The 20,606-nt window shown below is 60.6% G+C and overlaps 1 protein-coding gene across 31 annotated transcripts; it reads left to right on the top strand.

Annotated features, from left to right (window-relative positions):
• Nucleotides 1-5,765: 5,765 nt before the first annotated feature.
• On the top strand, nucleotides 5,766-20,493 carry AIFM3 (AIF family member 3). 31 transcript variants are annotated; one of them, XM_070628305.1, is made up of 22 exons: nucleotides 5,965-6,031; nucleotides 7,909-8,037; nucleotides 8,585-8,757; nucleotides 12,509-12,722; nucleotides 12,958-13,067; nucleotides 13,316-13,425; nucleotides 13,515-13,559; nucleotides 13,808-13,904; nucleotides 13,977-14,089; nucleotides 14,267-14,461; nucleotides 14,914-15,005; nucleotides 15,115-15,245; nucleotides 15,360-15,475; nucleotides 15,576-15,647; nucleotides 15,741-15,804; nucleotides 16,401-16,477; nucleotides 16,580-16,697; nucleotides 17,980-18,078; nucleotides 18,340-18,415; nucleotides 18,922-19,021; nucleotides 19,643-19,663; nucleotides 19,889-20,491. In XM_070628305.1, the coding sequence occupies exons 3-22, from the start codon at nucleotides 8,727-8,729 to the stop codon at nucleotides 20,369-20,371; spliced, it is 2,364 nt and encodes a 787-aa protein (XP_070484406.1). In that variant the 5' UTR covers nucleotides 5,965-6,031; nucleotides 7,909-8,037; nucleotides 8,585-8,726; the 3' UTR covers nucleotides 20,372-20,491. The 31 variants fall into 31 exon arrangements, 27 of the variants coding, with proteins under 27 accessions (XP_070484427.1, XP_070484421.1, XP_070484407.1 ...); XM_070628318.1 differs by having other exon boundaries at nucleotides 18,922-19,026; nucleotides 19,889-20,254; XM_070628315.1 differs by having other exon boundaries at nucleotides 18,922-19,026; nucleotides 19,502-19,663; nucleotides 19,889-20,254.
• The last annotated feature ends 113 nt before the right edge of the window (nucleotides 20,494-20,606 follow it).

The following is a 20,606-nucleotide window of genomic DNA, read 5'->3' as shown; positions in this document are numbered from 1 at the left end:
CCTTCTCTCCTGCGCCTCTGGCTCTCGGAAACCCTCCGGCCAAGGGGCTGTGCTCCACCTTCTGCCGCGTGACGTGAGAGCCGAGCCGGGTCCGCCAGGGCGCGGACAGAGCTGGCGGGAGGATCGAAGGCGCGGGCCCGCATCCTCCCTGCTTCGCCTTTATGCGAGGGGGCGGGGGCGCCGTCGGCGGGGCAGCGCGCACGCACCTGGTGCTCCGCGGCGTCCTCAGGGTCGGGACCCCGCCCCTACTACCCACGCCGAGCTGCAGCCCTCCGTCCCCCGCCATGGGGCCGAGGAGGGGGCGCACCAGGGCTGAGTCGGGGGTAGGCGGACATCTCACGGGGAGGGAGGACCTGGCGGGGGAGAGGTGGAGGACGGAGAGCTCTGGGGCCCCCGGAGGCTCCCTTCCAGCCCTCGGGTCCCGGAAAGGGCTTGACCCTTCCCCGACGTTCTCCGGAGCTCAAGGCTCCCGGCGTCCGCAGAAGGGCCGGACCGGGTGAGACCCCCTTCGCGGGGCGGGGGCCCAGCGGCTGCAGAGGGCGGGGGCGGTGGGTCCGGCGGCCACGCCCGCTGGGCAGCGCCCGCACTTCCGACGCCTGCGCCTGGTCTGCCGCCCAGGGCGGAGCGGGGTCCGGAGCGGGAGGCAGGGAGACGGGGGGGCTCTGGGGCTGTCAGCGCTGCCCTTCTGCGCACGGCTCTGCCCTCCCAGGGGTTTCGGCCCTAAGTGACCTGCGCCCTTGTGGCTCCGGAGGGGAGGGGCGGGAGCGTCCCAGTTCTGCCATCGCTAAGATGGGGGCGGGCGCCGCTCAGGAGGAGGGCTGGAGCGTTTGGCTAAAGCGGCGGCCCAGGGAGGACAGCCACACCCACCCGCCGAGAGAGCCCTGGGGAACCCTTTGTTCAGGCTAAGGAATCTGAGGAAGGGGGTCGGGAAGGGGAAGTCCTCTGAGAGACGGCGGCCGGAGATGCCCAGCAGCCAAGTCTGGGACAGAGGGAGTAGGCGACATGTCCAGTAACTGCGTCGAGGGCGAGCTCCAAGAGGAGTAGGGAGCTGGGCAGGGCTGCGCCAGGCCGGGTGACCAAAGGAGGGGGACCCAAGCCCTTCCCGAGTGGCGGTTTGCAGCCTACCTGAGCTCACCAAGACAGCTCTGAGGAGTTTGGGGAATTAGGCTTTGGCATCGGAGGTGGAAGAAAAACATCCATAGGATGCAGCATTCAAAAGACGGGCATCCCATGAAACGTCTCCCTCCCTGTCCATTCCACGCCCCGTCTCCCTGCCTTGAGCTGTATATGTTATGTATGTATCTTTCCAGAGTTATTCTATAACATACAAGCAAGTATATCTGTAAATATTCTTTTCAGTGTTTTCCCTACAGAAAGGTAACATAGATGACTTACTTTTCCGCACCTTGCTTTATTCCCCCTATCTGTTTTAGAGATTGTTGTAAATCAACATATTGAGTCTTTGTTCTTTTTTGTCGCTGTATAGTATTCCACGAGGTGGATGTACTGTCATTCATTTAATGATCCAGTACTGATGGACAAGTAGGTCCTTTCTAACCTTAGGTAATCACGTGCATTAAAAGTGAGTTCCTTCCAGTGGCATTGCTGGGTCAAAGGCTCTGGGCGTTTGTGATTTTGAGAGCTGTTGCCAAATTGCCTTCTTTAGGGGCCGGCCTGGTGGTGCAGCAGTTAAGTGAGCACATTCCACTTCCGGGGCCTGGAGTTCTCAGGTTCGGATCCCAGGTGTAGACATGGCACTACTTGGCAAGCCATGCTGTGGTAGGCGTCCCACATAGAAAGTAGAGGAAGATGGGCATGGATGTTAGCTCAGGGCCAGTCTTCCTCAGCAAAAAGAGGAGGATTGGCAGCAGATGTTAGCTCAGGGCTAATCTTCCTCAAAAAAAAAAAAATCAAATTGCCTTCTTTAGGGATTGCCTCAATTTACACTTTCACCAGCAATGTATAAGAAAACATTTATAACATTTTTACAAACCCTCTGTAGACACCTTTGTTTTTGCTGAGGAAGATTTTCCCTGAGTTAGCATCCATTGCCAATCTCCCTCTTTTTTGCTTGAGGAAGATTTGCCCTGAGCTAACATCTGTGCCAGTCTTCCTCTATTGTTTTTGTACGTGGGTTGCTGCCACAGCATGGCCACCAAGGAATGGTGTAGGTCCGTGCCTGGGAACTGAACCCGGGCCACCGAAGCGGAGCGCACCAAATTTAACCATTAGGCCACAGGGCTGACCTATAGATGCCTTTTTTATGGCTGAACAATATTCCATTATGTGGCTGAGGCAGCTTATACTAGCCCATCTGTCACTGAGGGTGTGGAAGTTATTGCCAATCTTTTGATGATAAAAAGTCCTCAAGTCTAAGTAAGGGCTGCATGGGAGGGCCCACCTTCCAGCCCTTGGGCTGCTTCTGGCCCAGTCCTTGCTCCAGGCACTTCCTGACCTCCTGGTTCCCCTGCCCCCTACCAGTCTAATGCCAGCCTAAGTTGCTGATGTCTTTTTCCTAAAGATGCATGCAATGAAAAACCCTAACCCAGCTCCTCCCTGGCCCGTGACACACCTCCACGTCATACCCCTGCCCAGAACCCAGCACTCAGACCAGACTGGACTGGCATTCTCTGAGTTCCCCGGAATTTGGCACCTTCCCGCCTTGCCTGTGCCCACACTTCCTTCTGCCTAGATGCCCTTCTCCTCTGTGACCTCCTATGGGCTTGTCTGTCCTCAGCTCTTGCCACCTCCTGGTAAAGCCTTCCTGACCTTTCCCTCCCACTGTGAGGACTGGAATTAGCACTAGTCACTTCAGAGCCTGGGAACAGGATGTTGCTGGCAGCAAGCCAACAACTTGGGGAGGGCCAAGGGGAGGCTGAAGAGCTTGGTAGGAGCTGGAGCAGAGTCAGAAAGCTCCAGAGAACCCAGCTGGGGACATGGTTGTCAGGCTCTGTAGACCGACCTGGGCTTGGGGGAGGCTGGGCTGCAGTAGCCAGAGCAAGGTAGGGAGTCAGGAATAAGGCCGGGGATGGGGGCTTGGCCCAGGCTCTCTCACCTGGGGATCCCCCAACCTCTGCTTCCATATGAATAAATCACTGTGTAGCTCTGGGCACTACTTGCACCCATCTTGCCCCTCAATACAGCTGGCTCAGGTGTTGGTTGTGCTGTGTCAGCCTCCCAACATTTCCCGGGGTTGGTTAGTTAAACTGAGCTCTCCCCTTCTGGAAATCTGCCTCACTGCAGCAGGAGAGAGTCCCCTACTCTCAACCCCTGCCCTCAGAACCCCAAAGCTCAGGGAGGGCCCTGCTGATCCTCAGACTGGCCTTCAGGGGGCGCCAGTGTCAACCCCAATGTTAGATATTGACCTTATCTTACTTTCTTACCTGAAAAAGGACCATCCTGTGCAAGCTGGCTTGGAGACCCTAGGCTGAGGGGAGTGGGGAACAGGGGAAACTGACAGGAGGGGGCAGATGTAAGGAGGACAGGGACAGGCTTGCTGTGTGGTTGGGGTGTTCCAGGGTGGGGTCGGAGGGCAGGGGATCACCCTCCTCACCTGCATCTCAGATCTCAGCAACACCCTCCCTGCCGTTGGGGTGTCTGCCAGCTCTGGGACTCTCACCCACCCCAGGTTGCCTCACTACATCTCAACCTGGGGCTCAGTTTCCCTGTTTGCTATCACCCCGTTGTCAAAGCTGGCAGGGTGGATGCTGTCTCCTTGCCAGAATCATCCTCGGAACAAGATCAGGACCTCAGGCTGCTGAAGCCTCAGAGGCTCCTGGGTATCCCTGATCCCCCTGTCCACTACCCCCGAGTCTGGGGGCCCTCTGTGAGAGGCAGCACTTTCAGCTACCTTCGCTTTTAGCTTTTGCTCTGTGGAGATCTTGCAATTTCTGCCCCACTATGAGGCAGCCAGAGCCTTGAGCCCAGTCCCCAGGGCTAAGGGTCCCATGACGGACTCACCCCATGTCGGGGGCTGCACTCCCCCCATGTCAGGGCATCTCCATACAGCCCCCAGGCTGACCTGTGGCCCCCCAGTCTCACTGCTGGCAACCCAAGCTCAGCAGCCCCCACCCCACATCCTGAGCTACCTCTGTGTCCCATGCCTGACTCTGCACCTGTCATGGTGCCCTGCAGGCAGCCCCAGGGGGAGGGCACTGCAGTTACCCCCATGTGTCCCAGGGAACCTGGGACAGAAGAGTTCACTGACTGCAGGACTCCAACTCTCCATGGACACCCTGTGGCCGAGCCAGGCAGGGCTCTTCCCTCCCACTCCCACGCCTCCACCTCATAGCCCAGCAGCATGGAGCCAGTCTTCCAGAGTTCAAGGCTCTTCTCTGCCACTCACCAGCTGTATGCCCTTGCAGTCTCTAACTTCTCTGGACCTCAGTTTCTCCATCTGAAAATGGAGGTGATACAGAGCCAGCCCTGATGACCTAGTGGTTAAAGTTCAGCGCTCACCACTTTCGCAGCCTGGGTTCATTTCCCAGTCACAGAACCACACCACCTGTCTGTCAGCAGCCATGCTGCGGTGGCAGCTCACATAGAAGAACTAGAACCACTCACAACTATGCAGTGGGGCTTTGGGGAGAAAAAACAAACACGAAGGTGATACAAAAAGAACCTTGCTCCTGAGGCTGTTGTGAAGATTAAAGGGATAAACACATGTGAAGCCACAGCCATGGTTATTTATGGGGCACACTGTTGTCCTGGCTAGGGGAGTTGGGGGTGGGGTTAACACGTGTGTGGAATGGGAGCAGACTTGTTGGAGGCCAACGGCACCGCCCGAGCAACGCCATCTGCCCAGTAATGGGGCCTCTCCTGTGGCAGGGGCAACAATCAAACTGTGGGAACCACACATGGCCACAGAGGAAGGGCCTGAGCAGAGCCACACGTCCCCTCCAGGCCTGGGCCCCATGCCCACAGGCATGAGTGTGACCCATGCAGGCCCTGGTCCTGCCCCTGGGTGAGACTCAGCCTCCCTGAGCTTCGCCATCTATAAAACGAGGGGGGAGTTGTGCTTGCCCCCCTGGGTGGGGTGGGTCATAAATAAAGATACCCTTGGAAGGCTGTATCAGCCTGGCACAGGGGACTGTTACTGCTGTCGTTATTGTCATTCCTACAGGAGGAAAGCGAGGTCCAGAAAGGGATAAGATGGCAAAAAAAGAGGACCCAACATGAGCCACAAAAAGAGCAATAATAGGACAGCAGAGTTGGTGGGCCCACATATGTTTAATGATAGATGTGACATCACTTCCCTGGAGTGTGTCATTCATGCATTTCCCACATAGTCACTGAGTTCCAGTTTGCTAGACGGACAAGCTCTACCTGACCACAACGCAAAGATCTGGACAGTCAGGACAATAAAACATTGGAGCCAGAATATCCAGGCAGGATGGAGTCTGGGAAGGCTGGTCAGGGGGCGCTTCCCAGGGTGCACCATGATTTATGGGGACTCAAGTTCTCCTGGTATAATGGCAGATGGGAAAGAGAAAATGTAATAAAATATAACTTAAAATAGATCGTATTGTGTTGGGGGGGGGGGGAGGGAGCTTCAGGAGACCAACAGCCAAGCGAGTCAAGCTACCAGTGGGGCAGTCGAAAGTGGCTTGGGTTTTATATTTCCTGGAGAGGTTTCGGGCGGTTCAACTTCCTCCACGCTGCCCACGGATGGTGCGAGGAAAGGAAAAATTCCGCCCGGTGCGCAGCGCCCCTCCTGGGCGCCCCTCGTGGGCGCCCCTCGTGGGTCGTGAGCATCCCCGGGGGCCAAGATCCCGCCGGGGCGTCCACACCCAGGAGGGACCCTGGCTGCCTCCCCCGCCCCGCGACTCGTGACCCGCATCCAAACTCCGAGGCCCCCGGCCGGACCCCTGACCCCGGGCCGCCCCACCTGCCCGCCGTGGGGCTGGGCGCCGCGGGATCCCGGCCGCAGTGTCTCCGCAGCGCCGGCCCCGCCCCGCTCGCTCCTCCCCGCCCCCGCGGCCGCGGCCCCGGCCCCGAGCGGCTCCAGAGCCCAGGCCCGCGCCGAGCCCAGGTGAGCGCCCGCCCGGTCCCCGGTTCCCCACCCCGCCACCCCGGCTCGGCCGCCGGTCCCGGCCCCGCCGCCTCTGCGCCCGGAGCCGGTGCGCGCGCGCTCGGCTCTCGCACCCGGGGCCGGGGTGTTGGGGCTGGGGTCGGCAGCCGGGAGGTAGAAGAGCCGGGGCTGGAGAGCCCCTTCCTTCTCCCCTCCCCCGCCGTGTCCTGCCGCTCGCCACGGGACCCTGCTGTGTGCCAGTCCCCTTCCTGGGACGCCTGGTGTGGTGGGGGACCTGGACAAGCCGGGAAGGCTGCTGGCACCGGCTTCCTAGACAGAGCCAACTGCACGTGCAGAGGCAGGGAGAGTGCGCAGGAGGTTTGCGCCTGAGCCCGAGGGGAGAAGGGGAGGGCCGATGGCCCCCTCAACTGGAACGCCGGGCTGAGGAGCTCGGATGCCATCCGGAGGAAGGCTGGAAGCCACTGAGGGTCCCAGCTGGGCGGCGGCCTGCGGGGCGAGGGGGCGGGGGGGGGGAGGGGGGGAATGGGATCCTCGATGGGGGGCGCCAGGCGGAGGAGTCGGGGAGGCTTCCGCCCGGCCTGCACCAGCTAGGGGGGTGGCCGGTGAATCGGGACACAGGCTTCTGGTGGGTAGTTAGCACTTGGGCACTGTTAGAACTTTTTGGCATTGGGCAGCTTGTGGTCAAGGGACAGCACTCTGCAAAAACTTGGGGGCCCCTCCTGCCGTGCCCCTCCTGCCTTGCCGCTAGCAAGGACCTTTGCCTTTCAGTAGGGGTGTCTGGGTCTGCAGGATGCAGGAGGGCTCCAAGCCAGCCTGCACACAGTAGGCCTGGAGAAGGCTCTTTCCCCAGCAAATCTCTTTCCAGGCCCAAGACGGTAAAATACTGGGGCACCTGGGAAGGGAGAGAGCAGCCTAGACAGGCCCCTGGTGGCAAATTGAGGTTCCACCTTTTCTGGGATCTGTGGCCCAGCATGTGAGGCCTGAGGCAGGCAGGAAGGAGGCGGGCAGGGCTGAGCCAGAGGTGAAGCTCGTCCCTGGAAGGGACGGAGTAGGTGGGGCAGGAGGTGGCCAAGTTTTACAGACCTCTGAAAAACCTGGGGAAAGAGCATGGGTGTGCCCAGGCAGCCTTCGGGTGCAGTGCCTCCTTGCCTGTAATGGGCGCCTCTAGGGCAAGCAGGCTCAGGTGCTGGGCAGTAGATGGCCCCTTCCCAACCTTCCCTCCCATCTCCTCGGTCCCCTCGCTCTCAGGCACCTACCCAGGGCCCTTGCTGGGATCGGGGCAAGACCAAGTAGACCTCAGCCCCACCTCGAGTGAGACTTGAGGAAGAACTTCAAGGGGAAGCAGAGGAGATGACAGTGGGATGGACTGTGGGGAGGTCAGTTGTAAACAGGGCAGCTGCACTTTTGTCCCAGGCCTTCCAAAGTCCAGTCTGTAAGCTGCATCTTCCGGAAGGCCCACCCTGTGGCCTTGAGGGCTCCTTGGCTGCAGGGATCTCTTTGCTGACCAGTGACCCCCTCCCCCCGCCCAAGCCCGGTGGCTTGCAGGGTGGTATGGGGGCTGCCTGGGTCCCTGCCCATCTTGGAACTGATTAAGGTGAGAGGGGGGTGGAAGGCCACCCAGGTGCCCCTGCCTGCTGCTTGACCTTGGCAAGCCCTTGGCCCCTTGGTTTCTCCATCTGCTGTTGGGCATGACCTCAGCACCAGGGGCCTGGCAGGCATTTGTGAAGAGCCGGAGATAAGGCGGGTGGGAGCCAGGGCTGTGTGCCTGGCCGCCCTTTCCCCCAACCCCATCAGGCCGGGCTGGCCGCCCACTTCTGTTCACCATGGAGCTGGGTTTCCCTGGGGACCAGTGGACTGACCCAGCCCCGCCCCCTCAGCCCCTCCTGGCCACAGCTCACACTGGGAGGAGGGGTGGAGGCTGGGCTGCCTCCTGGACCCCTGCCCCCCTCGGCCTGCCTTCCAGAACCTGGGCTGGGAGCAAGAAGCAGTGGCTGCCCTTGGAGGAGGTGGGTATTCAGGGGCTGCCTGCCAGGGTAGGGGCAGGGGCCAGGGAGAACTAAATGTCACCCTCATGGTAGGAAGGAGAAACCTGAGGACCAAGAGGGCTCTAAGCTGCCCAAGGTTAACTGGGGTTTGACCCCAGGCATGGTGGCCTCCTGGGATTATGGAGTGTTTCACAGATCCCAGGCTTCGGGATTTTGAGTGGGCAGCAGAAATCAGGGAGGACTTCCTGGACAAGGCAGCTGTGGGGCTCAACCTAAAAGGGTGACTGAGGTTGGGGCGGAGGGTCGCCCCTAGCAGTAGGCACAACCTTTGCAGAGGTGGGAGCGGGGAGTGAGGGTGCTGAGCCTGGAGGGCCTCAAAGGGGAGGTGCCCTCCTGGGTCCTCTTATTCCTCTGGAATCCAGCTCTGCTACATGCAATGGTTACCCGTTCAAATGTGGACCTCTTCCAGAAGTTCCCTGCTCCGCCATCTGTCTGTGTCTCTCTGTGTCTCTACACACACCCCCTATCAAAGCCCAGTCCCCATAGATGCCCTGTGTCTCTCCTGCAGGTCCTGGAGGCAGCTCTAGCTGGGATGGTGGCTCCAGCATCTCTAAGGGCCGTGGGGGGTCCAGCCCCACTAGGGGCACTCTAGGCCTCCCACAGCCCAACACCTGTGCCCCTGCCCTCTGCCCATCCACGGGCCACTCGCCATGGGCGGCTGCTTCTCCAAGCCCAAGCCAGGTACCTCCTCTCTTCTTGCCTCCACCCTCCCTCCTCCTCCCTCCTCCCTCCTCCTGCTACCTTCCTCCTCCTCCTCCCCCTCCCCCTCTGCCAGCGAAGTAGGTCAGGCTGGGCTGGGTGGCAGCTGGCTGCGGCTCCGAATGTTAATGCTGTGCAGGCAGGAGGGGGTAGGGGGCCTGGAGCCCTTTTCCTGGCTCCTCTCCAGTGGGCCCCCCTCTTTATTTGGGGCTTTGGGTGCTGGTCGTGGGAATAGCAGCTGAATCTTTCTCAGAAAGGGGAGGGGAGGGTTTCTCCTGCTGCAGAGTGGGGGAGGGGAGCTGTGTCCCCTAGGGCTGGGGAAGGGGGGCTCCGGGGCCACCCTCAGCCACTGTGTGACCCACGGCACATAACTTACCTCTCTGAGCCTCAGTTTTCCTTCCTACAAAGTGAGCCTGACTTCTCAAAGTTGCTGTGAGGGTGCAGTGGACAGGTCCCGGCCCTCTTCACTTCTTCAGACCCCCTGTGTGACCTTGGGCCACCTCCTTAGCCTCTCTGGGCACACTTCCTCATTTGTATAGGCAAGGCCCACCCTGCCTGGCCCAAGCAGTTCCAGCTGGGCTGGGGTATTCCTGGCACTGGGGGAGGCCTGGGTCCACTGTCCATGGAGACCCTTGTCCAGCCCCTACTCTCACTCCTCACTACACTTAGGAAGGCAAGGGTGTGCAGGCATGTCACAGATGGAGGAACCGAGGCTGACAGAAGCGTCTCTAGGGCCCAGTCAGTGCCCGCCCTCCCTCCCGTCCAGGCCACCCTGCCCTGGCCAGCTCGCCCCGGCTCCCCTTACCTGATACCCTTTGGCTCCATTACCTTGGAACGCATGAGCCTTTTTTCCTTTTCCTGGGTCTGAGGGGGAACTTGGGGACAAGAGGAGACTTGGATACCCCACCAGGCTGAGGGACCCCCCTGCACCTGCCCCAGGAAATAGGTCTCCTTCCCTGACACCCAGCCCTGGGCCTGATCTCACCGCCCTCCCTGCCTCGATGTATGACTTGGGCATACATAATTGTCCACTGTCTTGACCTCAGCTTTCCTCCATCAGAAGTGGGCAGGAAGATGCCAGCTGGCCTGGTAGTGGGCTCCTGTAGGACTGCTGGGCTGGCAGCAGGCCCTGGGCAGAAGATGCCACCTGCAGCTTCTTTTAAAGGCTCCTAAAGTGCTGGCCTGCCTGGGACCCCTGGTGCCAGGTCTCCTGGTCCAGGGGTGGCCACTCTTACCACCCCAGAGGCAATGCCAAGAACTTGGGCTCTTAAGTCCAACTCCAGCCTTGCCACTTTGCTGTGTGGCCTTGGTCAGGTGACTTCACCTCTCTGAGCCCCTATGTTCTTACGTGTAAAATGGGGCTGTTGTGCTTAGCACAGGGCCTGCCACACAGGAGGCACTTGCAGAACGTCATTATCCCCTCTTTAGGGGGCTGGGCTCCCTGCCGCCAGGACTCCTCTGTGTGGCTGTGGCAGGAGGGCAGGAGCTCAGGCCCCAAGTGCCCGTGTTGGGCAGGTCAGGGGTGAGGTTCAGGGAATTTCGGGGTCTGGGAGTGAGAGCATTCAGCCATGAGGTTCAAGGGGGTCAGGAGGGGCCGCAGGGAGGCTAGAATAAGCAGAAGAGTTTTGTGTAAATTCTTCACTTTGTACTTGCTCAACTCTGGCTGGGTGTGCATTAGCACATGCTTCCTGAGCTCCCTCTGTACTCCCCATGGCTCCAGTGGCTGTGTTCCTTATAGGAAGTGTTCTAGGCCAGACCTTGCTAAGCTCAGAACTAGAAGGAAGTACACCTCTCTTGGCATCTGGTCATCTGCCTTTTCTTAGCCTACAAGTGCTACCTAACAGCTTTCCCTCTTCTCCATGGCTGCCAGGAAGCTCAGAGCTAACCAATAAAACACCACTACCCAACTTTGTCTATTGAGTTTCTACTCTGAGTTACATGTATCATCTCCTTCCACATTCACTATTGCCAAAGAGGTAGGCACTGTTCTCTCCATTTTGTAATGAAGGCATCTGCCCGAAGGCGCTAAGTCAGGGGCTGGTGGTCATGTGGGCAGCTGGGAATCATGGAGCTAGGGCTGATCTGGCTCTGTGGGTGAACAAAGATCCCCTTCCCTGGCTGCCTTTCTGCCACTGCTCCTGACTTAGTGGCTTCCCATTAGACTGCATCAGCAAGTGCCTTGGAGCCTTCTGGAAGGAGGTGGCGGATGAAAACAGCCTGGCTTGGTTGTTATCTGGGCCCCTGCCAAGCTGTTCCTGTGAGCTCCCTCTCCACATCTCACATAGCTGGTGTCAGCTGAATCTGAAGTATTTTTCTTTTTAATTCTTCTAAAAACATTCTAACACCATTACATAAAGTGTGGAAAATGGAGGAACAAACCTACTCTCCTCATAAGCCCCCTACCTGACACAGCGGATTCACGTGGTGGTGTGCTCTCCCGCCCTTCCTGCCCCCGCCATGCCTGGGCTGGGGCTGGGGTCCTTTGGGTGAGGGGGTAGGGTCTTCCTCCCCCCACACAACCCGCTGGGGTCCCATGCCAGGCCAAGGTGGGGACCAGCCAGCGAGATGAGGGACATGCAGGGGCTGGGCAGCCAGGGGAGGTGACACCTGAGCTGCGTCTAGGTGGGTGGACGGGAGCCAAGGCCGGAGAGGTGACTCCGGCGCTTTCTTTCTGAGGGTCAGGTCTGAGGTGGAGGGGGGAGATGGGAAGTCGGTAGAGGCCCCTCCTGCCCCCACCTGGGCCCACGCTGTGCCCGGGGCTTAGCTTCCATCGCTCAGCTGCCCCCCCTGCAGCCGCAGCCCAGGAGGCAGGATTATCGCTGCAAAAAATTCTGTTTATTGTTCCTTTCTAATTAGAAAAATACCCCAGGCACACTGTAGGGAATTTGGAAAATGTGGAAAAGAATAAAAAGGAAATGACAATCTTTGTCTAACTCCCCCTACAGTAGGTCCCATGTGGGAGAGGGGTCTTCTCTGTGGAGGCTGGGGGGCCCGTGCCCCCTCTTGGTGGCCCACATGCATCTCCCCCACCCCCCACCGTGGGGTTCACCCCCAGGGCCCCAGACCCCTGCACACGGAGACACTGACAAACCAGCACCTGGTAAATGAGGAAGGATTCTCAAAGTGGTGAGAATAGCTATTTTAAGAAGTTGAAATTACGTTGTGTACACTTTTATTTTTAATTTTGAAAACAATTTCAAATCTATGGGAAAGTTGCAAGCATAAAACAACGAACCCTCCACATCCCGTCTCCCAGATTCCCCAGCCGGGGACGGGGCTGCCGCAGTTGTGGAAGCCCTGATGGCACTTGAGTCAGACCCTAAACGTGCTCCTGACCCAGCAGGGTCAGGGATGCGTCGTCGTCCCCCGGGGACTGTGCCCTGGGAGTCAGAGCGAGACTCGGGGCACCTGGGTTCTTTCCTTCACAGAGATTCCTGGAGAAAGGGCCATTTCAGAGTCAAAGGAGCTTTGCTTTGTGCTGCCTCACTGATTTTGTTATTGAAAAAGAGAACATGCAGAAATTAATTCAAGCCCACCCCACCAACCCCTGCCGTCCCTGCTCTGCTTCTTGCCTGGTTCAAGGCTCTTTGCCGGTGGTGCAGATGGCTTTCTAGAGAGGTCAGGGTGCAGGGGAGAACCCGTGCTCAGAGGCGCCGGCCCACCCAGAGCTTGTGGGGCAGGCAAGGAGGTGGGCCGGGCTGGGGGCTCACCAAGCCACCTTGCCTGCCTGCAGTGGAGCTCAAGATCGAGGTGGTGCTGCCTGAGAAGGAGCGGGGCAAGGAGGAGCTGTCGGCCAGCGGGAAGGGCAGCCCCCGGGCCTACCAAGGCAATGGCACAGCCCGCCACTTCCACACTGAGGAGCGCCTGCCTGCCCCTCACCCCTACGCGGGCACTCAGGACTGCGTGGAGGCCGCCGTCTGCCATGTCAAGGACCTAGAGAATGGCCAGTGGGTGCTGGGTCTGGGAGGGGGGCCAGAGAGCGCCAGGTGGGAGGGCAAGGTGCAGGCCATGGTGGGGGCTGGCAGGGTGGCCCATAAGGGGCCCATGGCCAGCTCCTGTCCTGGCCATTTGTGGCTTCTGCTGGTCTGGGCCTGCTCCCCAGAAGGCTGGGCTCTAGGAGGAGGTGCTGGCAGGAGGGGTGCCTGGTGTGTGGCCTGACCTCTGAGTGCAGCCCCTCCCTAGGATGCGGGAAGTGGAGCTGGGCTGGGGGAAGGTATTGCTGGTGAAGGAGAATGGGGAGTTCCACGCCCTGGGCCACAAGTGTCCACACTATGGTGCGCCCCTGGTGAAAGGTGAGCTGTCCTGGTGAGCTGTCCTAGTGCGCGGGAGGTGGGGCGGGACCTCCATGCGGGGGGTTGGCCATCACAAGGGGGCTCTCTACCCCAGCTCCACCGGGCCCCAGTTCAGCTCGGACCCTTCCGGACCTCCAGGCCCTGCTCTATTAATGGAGCCTCCTGGGCTGTGGGGAAGGTGCTGGGACATGGGGATCCTTGGAGACGGCTCTGCCTAGTGGCCCCAACCTCACACTGCCTCCTCCCAGGTGTGCTGTCCCGGGGCCGGGTACGCTGCCCGTGGCATGGCGCCTGCTTCAACATCAGCACTGGGGACCTGGAGGACTTCCCTGGCCTGGACAGTCTGCACAAGTTCCAGGTGGGGCCGGGTGAGCAGTGGGGTGGGAGCCTAGAGGTCAGGGGCTGGAGCACCCCAAAGCCTGGTCCTGATTAACTCAGCCCTTGCAGGTGAAGATTGAGAAGGAGAAGGTGTACGTCTGGGCCAGCAAGCAGGTGAGTGGCTGACTGGGGCTCAGGCAAAAGGGAGAGGCAAGGAGGGCGTCTGGGCCCAGGAAACAGCATGTGCAAAGCCCCTTTCGTGGGACAGAGCCTGATGTGTGTGGCTGGGAGGCAGAGTGCAGGGCTGCGTGATGGGAATGGGGTGGATGGAGCAGCAGGACCTGGCCTGTTGGGATGATGGCGTAGGAAGCATGGCGATGACTCCAGCTCCCAGCTGCCCCCTACTCTGCGGCCAACCCCAGGCCTTGCAGCTGCAGCGAAGGACCAAGGTGATGGCCAAGTGCATCTCTCCAAGCGCTGGCCACAGCGGCAGCACCAACGTGCTCATTGTGGGCGCAGGTTGGTGGCAGGGTCATGAGGGGCAGGGTGGGGTGGGGGAGGAGGGGTCTCTGACCCACCGCCCCCCCTCAGGTGCAGCCGGCCTGGTGTGTGCGGAGACGCTGCGGCAGGAGGGCTTCTCAGACAGGATCGTCCTGTGCACCTTGGACCGGCACCTCCCCTACGACCGGCCCAAGCTCAGCAAGGTGGGGCCAGTGGGGGCTGGGCAGGGCCCACAACCCTACCCCTCTGAGTCCCTGTTAAGCCCACTGGGAGCCTTGCTTGTCTCCCCTTGGGGGTGTGGCCAGCTGCCCTCTTCGCTCATGCCAGGCCCACCAGTTGTCCCCCAGAAAGATATGGATTTGTTGAATTCTGTCCTGCAGCCCACATGTGACCCAGGGCTGGCCCTACCCTCCCTGGGCCCCAGGGCCTCTGTTGCAAAGTGGAACAGTGGCTGTCTGGCCCTCTCTCAAGTTGGCTGTATCCTGCAGTCCCTGGATGCACAGCCTGAGCAGCTGGCCCTAAGGCCCAAGGAGTTCTTCCGAGCATATGGCATTGAGGTGCTCACCGAGGCCCAGGTACGGGGCCGAGGCTGGGGAACAGGCCTGGGGAAGGCTTCATGGGAACCGTGAAGGGAGTGAAGCATGGGGCCCCTGAAGGTGTGGAGAGGGCTCGGCCCTCCTGGCCCCGCTGCCCAGGCCCCGGGGGTGCTGCAGGCCGGGGAGGTGGCACTCGAGCTTCTTCCTGGCAGGGTCTGGACACATGTGGAGCCCCAGGGTGTGGGGACACAGACTATCTGCTCCAGCCTGGGGTGGGAGAGCCTGGTGGGCCTTGGGAGTGAAAGGAGGGTTTTGAATGGAAGGTGATGTTTGAAGCTTAAAGAGGGAAGAGGAGCTCCAGGAGAGAGAGGGAGGAGGACCCCGATGGCAGGAACCGCCCCTGAGGAGCTGCTCAGAGGGTCCTGCTGGGCTCCGGGCATATTGCAGGACCTGGGAGTGGGGGGCCACACTCTGCCTTGCGGGGGTTGCAGGTGGTCACAGTGGATGTGCGAAACAAGAAAGTCGTCTTCAAGGATGGCTTCAAGCTGGAGTACAACAAGCTGCTGCTGGCACCAGGGAGCAGGTGGGAGGGTGTCTCCCCCCATCCCCTGCTGGACATCAGTTAGGGCACCAGCCAGGATGGGAGGGCTCAGGGTACCAGGAGCTCCTCACTGACACTGGCCACATCTCAGCCCGAAGACCCTGAGCTGCAAAGGCAAAGAGGTGGAGAACGTGTTCACTATCCGGACACCTGAGGACGCCAATCGCGTGGTGAGGCTGGCCCGGGGCCGCAACGCGGTGGTCGTGGGAGCCGGCTTTCTGGGTGAGCAGCTGGGGGTGATGGGAGTGGTTGTCAGGCTGTCATGGCCGGTCCTGCGGTAGTGCTGGCCTTGGGAGGTGCAAGGTGCCAGCCTGCCACCCATTGCCCTGGCCCCAGGGATGGAGGTGGCCGCCTATCTGACTGAGAAGGCCCACTCAGTGTCCGTGGTGGAGCTGGAGGAGACGCCCTTCAGAAGGTTCCTGGGGGAGCGTGTCGGTCGTGCCCTCATGAAGGTGAGCCCACCCCAGCACTCAGCCCTTCAGAACCCTGGGTGCCCAGCTCAGCCCCCACGGGGCTCTCACCCACTGCCCACCCGCCCACCTGCCCTGACAGATGTTTGAGAACAACCGGGTCAAGTTCTACATGCAGACGGAGGTGTCGGAGCTGCGGGCCCAGGAGGGAAAGGTGGGCCCTTCTCCCTGCCCCCTGCTCCTTTCTGTTCCTGCTCACCTGTGCCTGGGAGCTGGGCCTGCCTGCTCACCCACCCACTCCCCACAGCTGAAGGAGGTCGTGCTGAAGAGCAGCAAGGTTGTGCGGGCCGACGTCTGCGTGGTGGGCATTGGTGAGTGGGTGAGGAGGCAGGCGAGAATGAGCAGAACTACACACACGTGCTTGAGTGACGTTGGGCCAGTTCCCTCCCCTCCCTGAGCCTGAGTTTCCACATCTATAATGGGGACCCCAACCATACCACTTTACAGGGCTGTTGGGGAATATGCGTGCCAGGCTTAGCCTGGGCCTGGCATGGAGGATGCTCCCAGTAACCGCTGGCCACTAATACTCAACTCCATGGCCTGCCCTACGCAGGCTGCAGGACACAAGCCTCTAACTGGTCCCTGCTCCCGTTGAGGTGCCAGTTTGGGGAGGGACAAAGCTGGGAGGTGGCAGCACAGGGGCTGGGGAGGCGTGGCATGCTGACCCCCACCAGGAGGCTTCATGGAGCACTTCTCAGAGGAGGTGATACGTGAGGCCTAAGGGGAGACATCGGGGTCTATGGGGGTCCAGGCAGAGGGTACAGGACGCATGAAGCCACAGGGCGGGCAGCCGGTTAGACGATCAGTCTGGGGCTGGATTGTGGTGTGTGAAGGGTGTGGGTCATGGAGAGCAATGAGGCAGAAGGGAGGGACCAGGGAGTGGACACAGTGGCCCCTGTCCTGTCAGGCGCGGTGCCCGCCACGGGCTTCCTGAGGCAGAGCGGCATCAGTCTGGATTCCCGAGGCTTCATCCCTGTCAACAAGGTGGAGCTGGGTGGGCTGGGCAGGTTGCTGGGCTGGGGGTGGTGGGAGGTCCAGGTCAGGGCCCCCGTCCCACCCACGGAGCCCTGGGCCCTCTCCCCACAGATGATGCAGACCAACATCCCAGGCGTGTTTGCGGCTGGTGATGCTGTCACCTTCCCCCTGGCCTGGAGGAACAATCGGAAAGTGAATATCCCACACTGGCAGATGGCTCATGCACAGGGTACGGCCAGCCCCACGGAAGGGTGGTAGGTGGGAGGCTGTCCCAGGGTCTCAGCCTCCCCCAGGCCCACCCCTCAGTTGCTGGCCTTGGGTCCTGGTCGCTGGGTTAGCCATTCAAGGCTCTGTGGTAGCCTATCTGGCCAGCCTCACCCAGGTGATCAAGCCAGCTCACAGAGCATGCCCTGTGGCCCATCTCCAGAGACCTCCCTCCAGTCCCTCTGGACACCCCAGCCAGCCAGCCACAGCTCCCCACCCCAGTTGTCCTTCCACCAGCCTCTCTTTTCCTCATGTCTTCAAAGACACACGTTCCGCAGAATTCTCCACCAACCTGTGCAGTCACCCAGGGAGAAAGGGATTTAGTGGGACATGGGCCAGCTCCCCATTCAGTGCCTCTGTCTCCCCTGGGCCGTTGGACTGGCTCTGTGAAGGCAGTTGCCTCAGGCAAGCCCCTAGGAGGCGGCCATCTGGGCCTGGAAATTCAGACTCAGCAGGACTGTTGTGTTCTCTGAGGAATAGCATTCCCCCCACATTTGGTGGTTACCGTGCCTCTGAAGCCTCACTTGACTGCACACCTGGGCTGCTAAGCTGCAGGTGCCAGCAGGGTAGCTGCCTCACAGGGAGGACCACCAGGCCCCCTGCACCTCCTCCCCTTCCCTCTGCCTTCACATTATCTGGGCATCTGCTGCCTGAAGCACCACTCCTGGTCCAATTTCTTTCAGGTCCTAGGTCTAAAGTTGGTGCTAGGTTTAAAGAACCAAAGGCCACTCGTCAGCCAGGCGTAGTTCAGGTTTAACTGGGAGGGTCCAGGGGACTCTTACAGACATCCAACTACCTGGGTCCAGTGGGGCCTCACATGAACTGGGAAGCCACCCCCACTATTCTCTGGGTCCATGGGTGTGGCTGTCCTCTCTGCTTCTCTGGGCTCTTGTGCCCCATTCTCCTGTCTCCCTCTTCAGACCTGATGTGTCTGATTAGTTGTCTGTGTGCACAGCTGAAATGGCTGGCTAGCCCCACAACCCCAGGAAGCAGACCTTCCAGACCAGGACACTTCTTTCAAATTCTCCAGAGAAGCAATCTAAGCGGCTAGCTTCGACCCAGGTGTCCCCCTCCGCACCCATCAACTGCAACCCATGGTGGGCAGTGGGCTGCGAGATGATGCCCTTCTTGACCTCTAGGGAGGCGAGGAGGAATCCCCACATCTCAGGGTCCCCAGAGAGCCCTGGCAGGCGGTGTAGGGGCGGTGAGGGCTAGGGTCGGGGCTCTCACGACCCTGGGTCCCTCAGGGCGGGTGGCGGCCCAGAACATGCTGGCGCAGGAGGCGGAGATCAGTACCGTGCCCTACCTGTGGACCGCCATGTTCGGCAAGAGCCTGCGCTACGCAGGTAACAGGCGCCTCGGCCCGGGGCGGGGCCAAGGTGCCAGCGGAGTGCGGGGCTACGAGCATCCTAGGGGCGGGGCCGAGAGAGCTATAGGAAGGAGCGAAGAACTCGCTGGGGGCGGGACCGGGACCACCTAAAAGGACAAAGGGAGCGGGGCCTGGAGAGGGTGCGGGGGGCAGTTCGGAGGGCACAGGGCATTGGCCCGGTGGAGCTTCACCCCCTCCGCCGGGCTCACGTGGGCGCCGCCCGCCGGTCGGCCCACAGGGTACGGAGAAGGCTTCGACGACGTCATCATCCAGGGGGATCTGGAGGAGCTGAAGTTCGTGGCTTTTTACACCAAGTGAGAGCAACGGGGCGGAGCAGGGGCGCGAAGCAGCAGGAGCCCGGTCAGGAGGGGGAACTCACCCCAGAGAAGCTCTGCTCCAGAGGGGGCTTCCCAGGGAGCTGGCCGAATGGCAGGGGGCGGCAGCTAGGCGGGAGCAGGCCGAGGAAAGGTGAGGGGGCGGGGCATTTACCTTCAGGACAGCTCTCTGAGGCGGGGCTGACACCCCACTTTTACACTGAGGAAAGTCACACAGATAGACAGTGATGATCCCAGGACGGAGCCCAGCCCGGAGCCCCACTGAGGAGGAAGGGTGGAGCCTCCCTGGGGTCCTGCAGGAGCCGGAAGCCCATGCTGGGCCAAGCGGTAAAGAGCCCAGGAGGGAGGGCTGGGTGCGCAGGACATTCCTGTCGTCTTCGGTAACATGCCGCCCCGGGCCCCAGGTGGACAGGAGTGCGTCAGGCTCTTCAAGAAGGGGGCCTGCTGCTGGGCAGTCCTCCGGCTCAGCCGCCCTCTCCCTGCAGAGGTGACGAGGTGATCGCTGTGGCCAGCATGAACTATGATCCCATCGTGTCCAAGGTGGCTGAGGTGCTGGCCTCAGGCCGCGCCATCCGGAAGCGAGAGGTGGAGTGAGTGTGGGCATCAGAGGCCTTGGCCGGGGGTGGGGTCTCTTGAGGGACTGGCTCAAGCTGCCTCTGGCAACCAGCTGCCCCCACAGCCCTCCAGAGCCCTTCCCCCACTCTTGGGTCCCACAGCCTGAGGCTCCCAAGGCTATGGGGCCCTGTGGGGCAAAGATTGTGGTTTGGGAGTGGGCTGGTTATATGTGCTTCTGGGGGATAGACAGGACAGGGGCCGTGTCCCAGGGCAGGGCCATGCTGTGGGGAGGGGTCAAAGCCCACTGCTGGGGCAATCACTGGACCTGGGATACCTGACTGCACGTGGTTGTGTTGAGTCTGGCAGAAGCTTGGTGGGGAAACGCAGCTAGAGATGCCCCTGGGGCCACCCTGCACAGAGATGTGGGGTGGTTATTCAGGGTCTGGGGGACACTGAACGCCAGCCGTTACCCTCATCCTGGTGTGGTGGCAATGAGAGCTCTGCCTACAGAGAGCCCCCAGGGACTGGGAAAGCCTGGAGGCCACAGGACAGGGGTAGGCCTCAGGCTGGACACAATGGAGAACCAAGAGGGGACATGATGAATGACATGGTCTCTCCTTGGCCTTCTCTCTCTCTCTCGCCTTCGAAAAGGCTGTTTCTGCTGCACAGCAAGTACGTGTGTCCTGTCCTTCCTGTTGACCGTTCTGAGTTTTCCCCACCTCAGCCCAGAGCCTGCCCCTGATGGTCTTCCCTCCTCTCCCCAAGTACACATCCCTCCTGGGCACCAGGGCCTGACACACAGCAGGTCCCTGCTGTCCTCAAGGGCCAGCTGCTCATGGTGCCGAGTGGGAAGCCTGCTCTCTTCTGCCCTGACTCTTCCTCCCCTCATTCCTGCAGGACCGGCGATATGTCTTGGCTCACAGGGAAAGGATCCTGAGCTTGCATGCAGCAGACTTGGGCAGGCACGCTGGGGCACCAGGGACAGAGGCCAAGCCTTGGGGGCAGGTGCCAACCTCCAATTTCCCAGGATCCCCCACGCGAGAACCTGAGTCCTCCCAGTGCTTGCCTTGGGCTGCCTGGCTCACCTCCAGAGAGGCCTTGGCTGCCTCCAGATGCTCACCACCCAAGGCCTCAGCTGCCACCAAGGGCTGGCCATGGAGGCAGGACAGGCCCTGCCTCTTCTCCTGCTATTGGGACTGGTCCCCTGTAGGGGCCCTGCAACACATCAGACATTATCTTAAAATTAAAACGCACACATTCGCAGATCTGTGTGACTTCCACTGTAACTGGGCAAACACTCGTGAAGGGGAGACAGGCACAGCCACAGAATGCTCCATGCCACACCAAGAAGTCTGGCCTGTGAGCGCCCAGCGGAGGTAGCCCTGATTCTTTGCCCCTCCCGGCCTCCCGCCTCCCCCGACTCCGGTTAGGAAAGGCTTTTGAAGGAAGGGCACTCCAGGTAGAGGGGACAGCACATGCCAAGGGCTGGAGACAAGAAGTGCTTCTTCAGAGGTCAGAGGCAACTCCCGCTTGGCAGTTTGGGGGCATTCGCCCACTTAGGGCTGTAGAGGCTGGGTCCTGAGACAGACCCCATGCTTCTCAGGGCAGCCAGAGC

This window comes from Equus przewalskii, chromosome 7, assembly GCF_037783145.1.
Source record: "Equus przewalskii isolate Varuska chromosome 7, EquPr2, whole genome shotgun sequence".
In the NCBI taxonomy this organism is placed as follows: Eukaryota; Metazoa; Chordata; class Mammalia; order Perissodactyla; family Equidae; genus Equus; species Equus przewalskii.
This window is presented reverse-complemented; position numbering and strand designations above follow the sequence as displayed.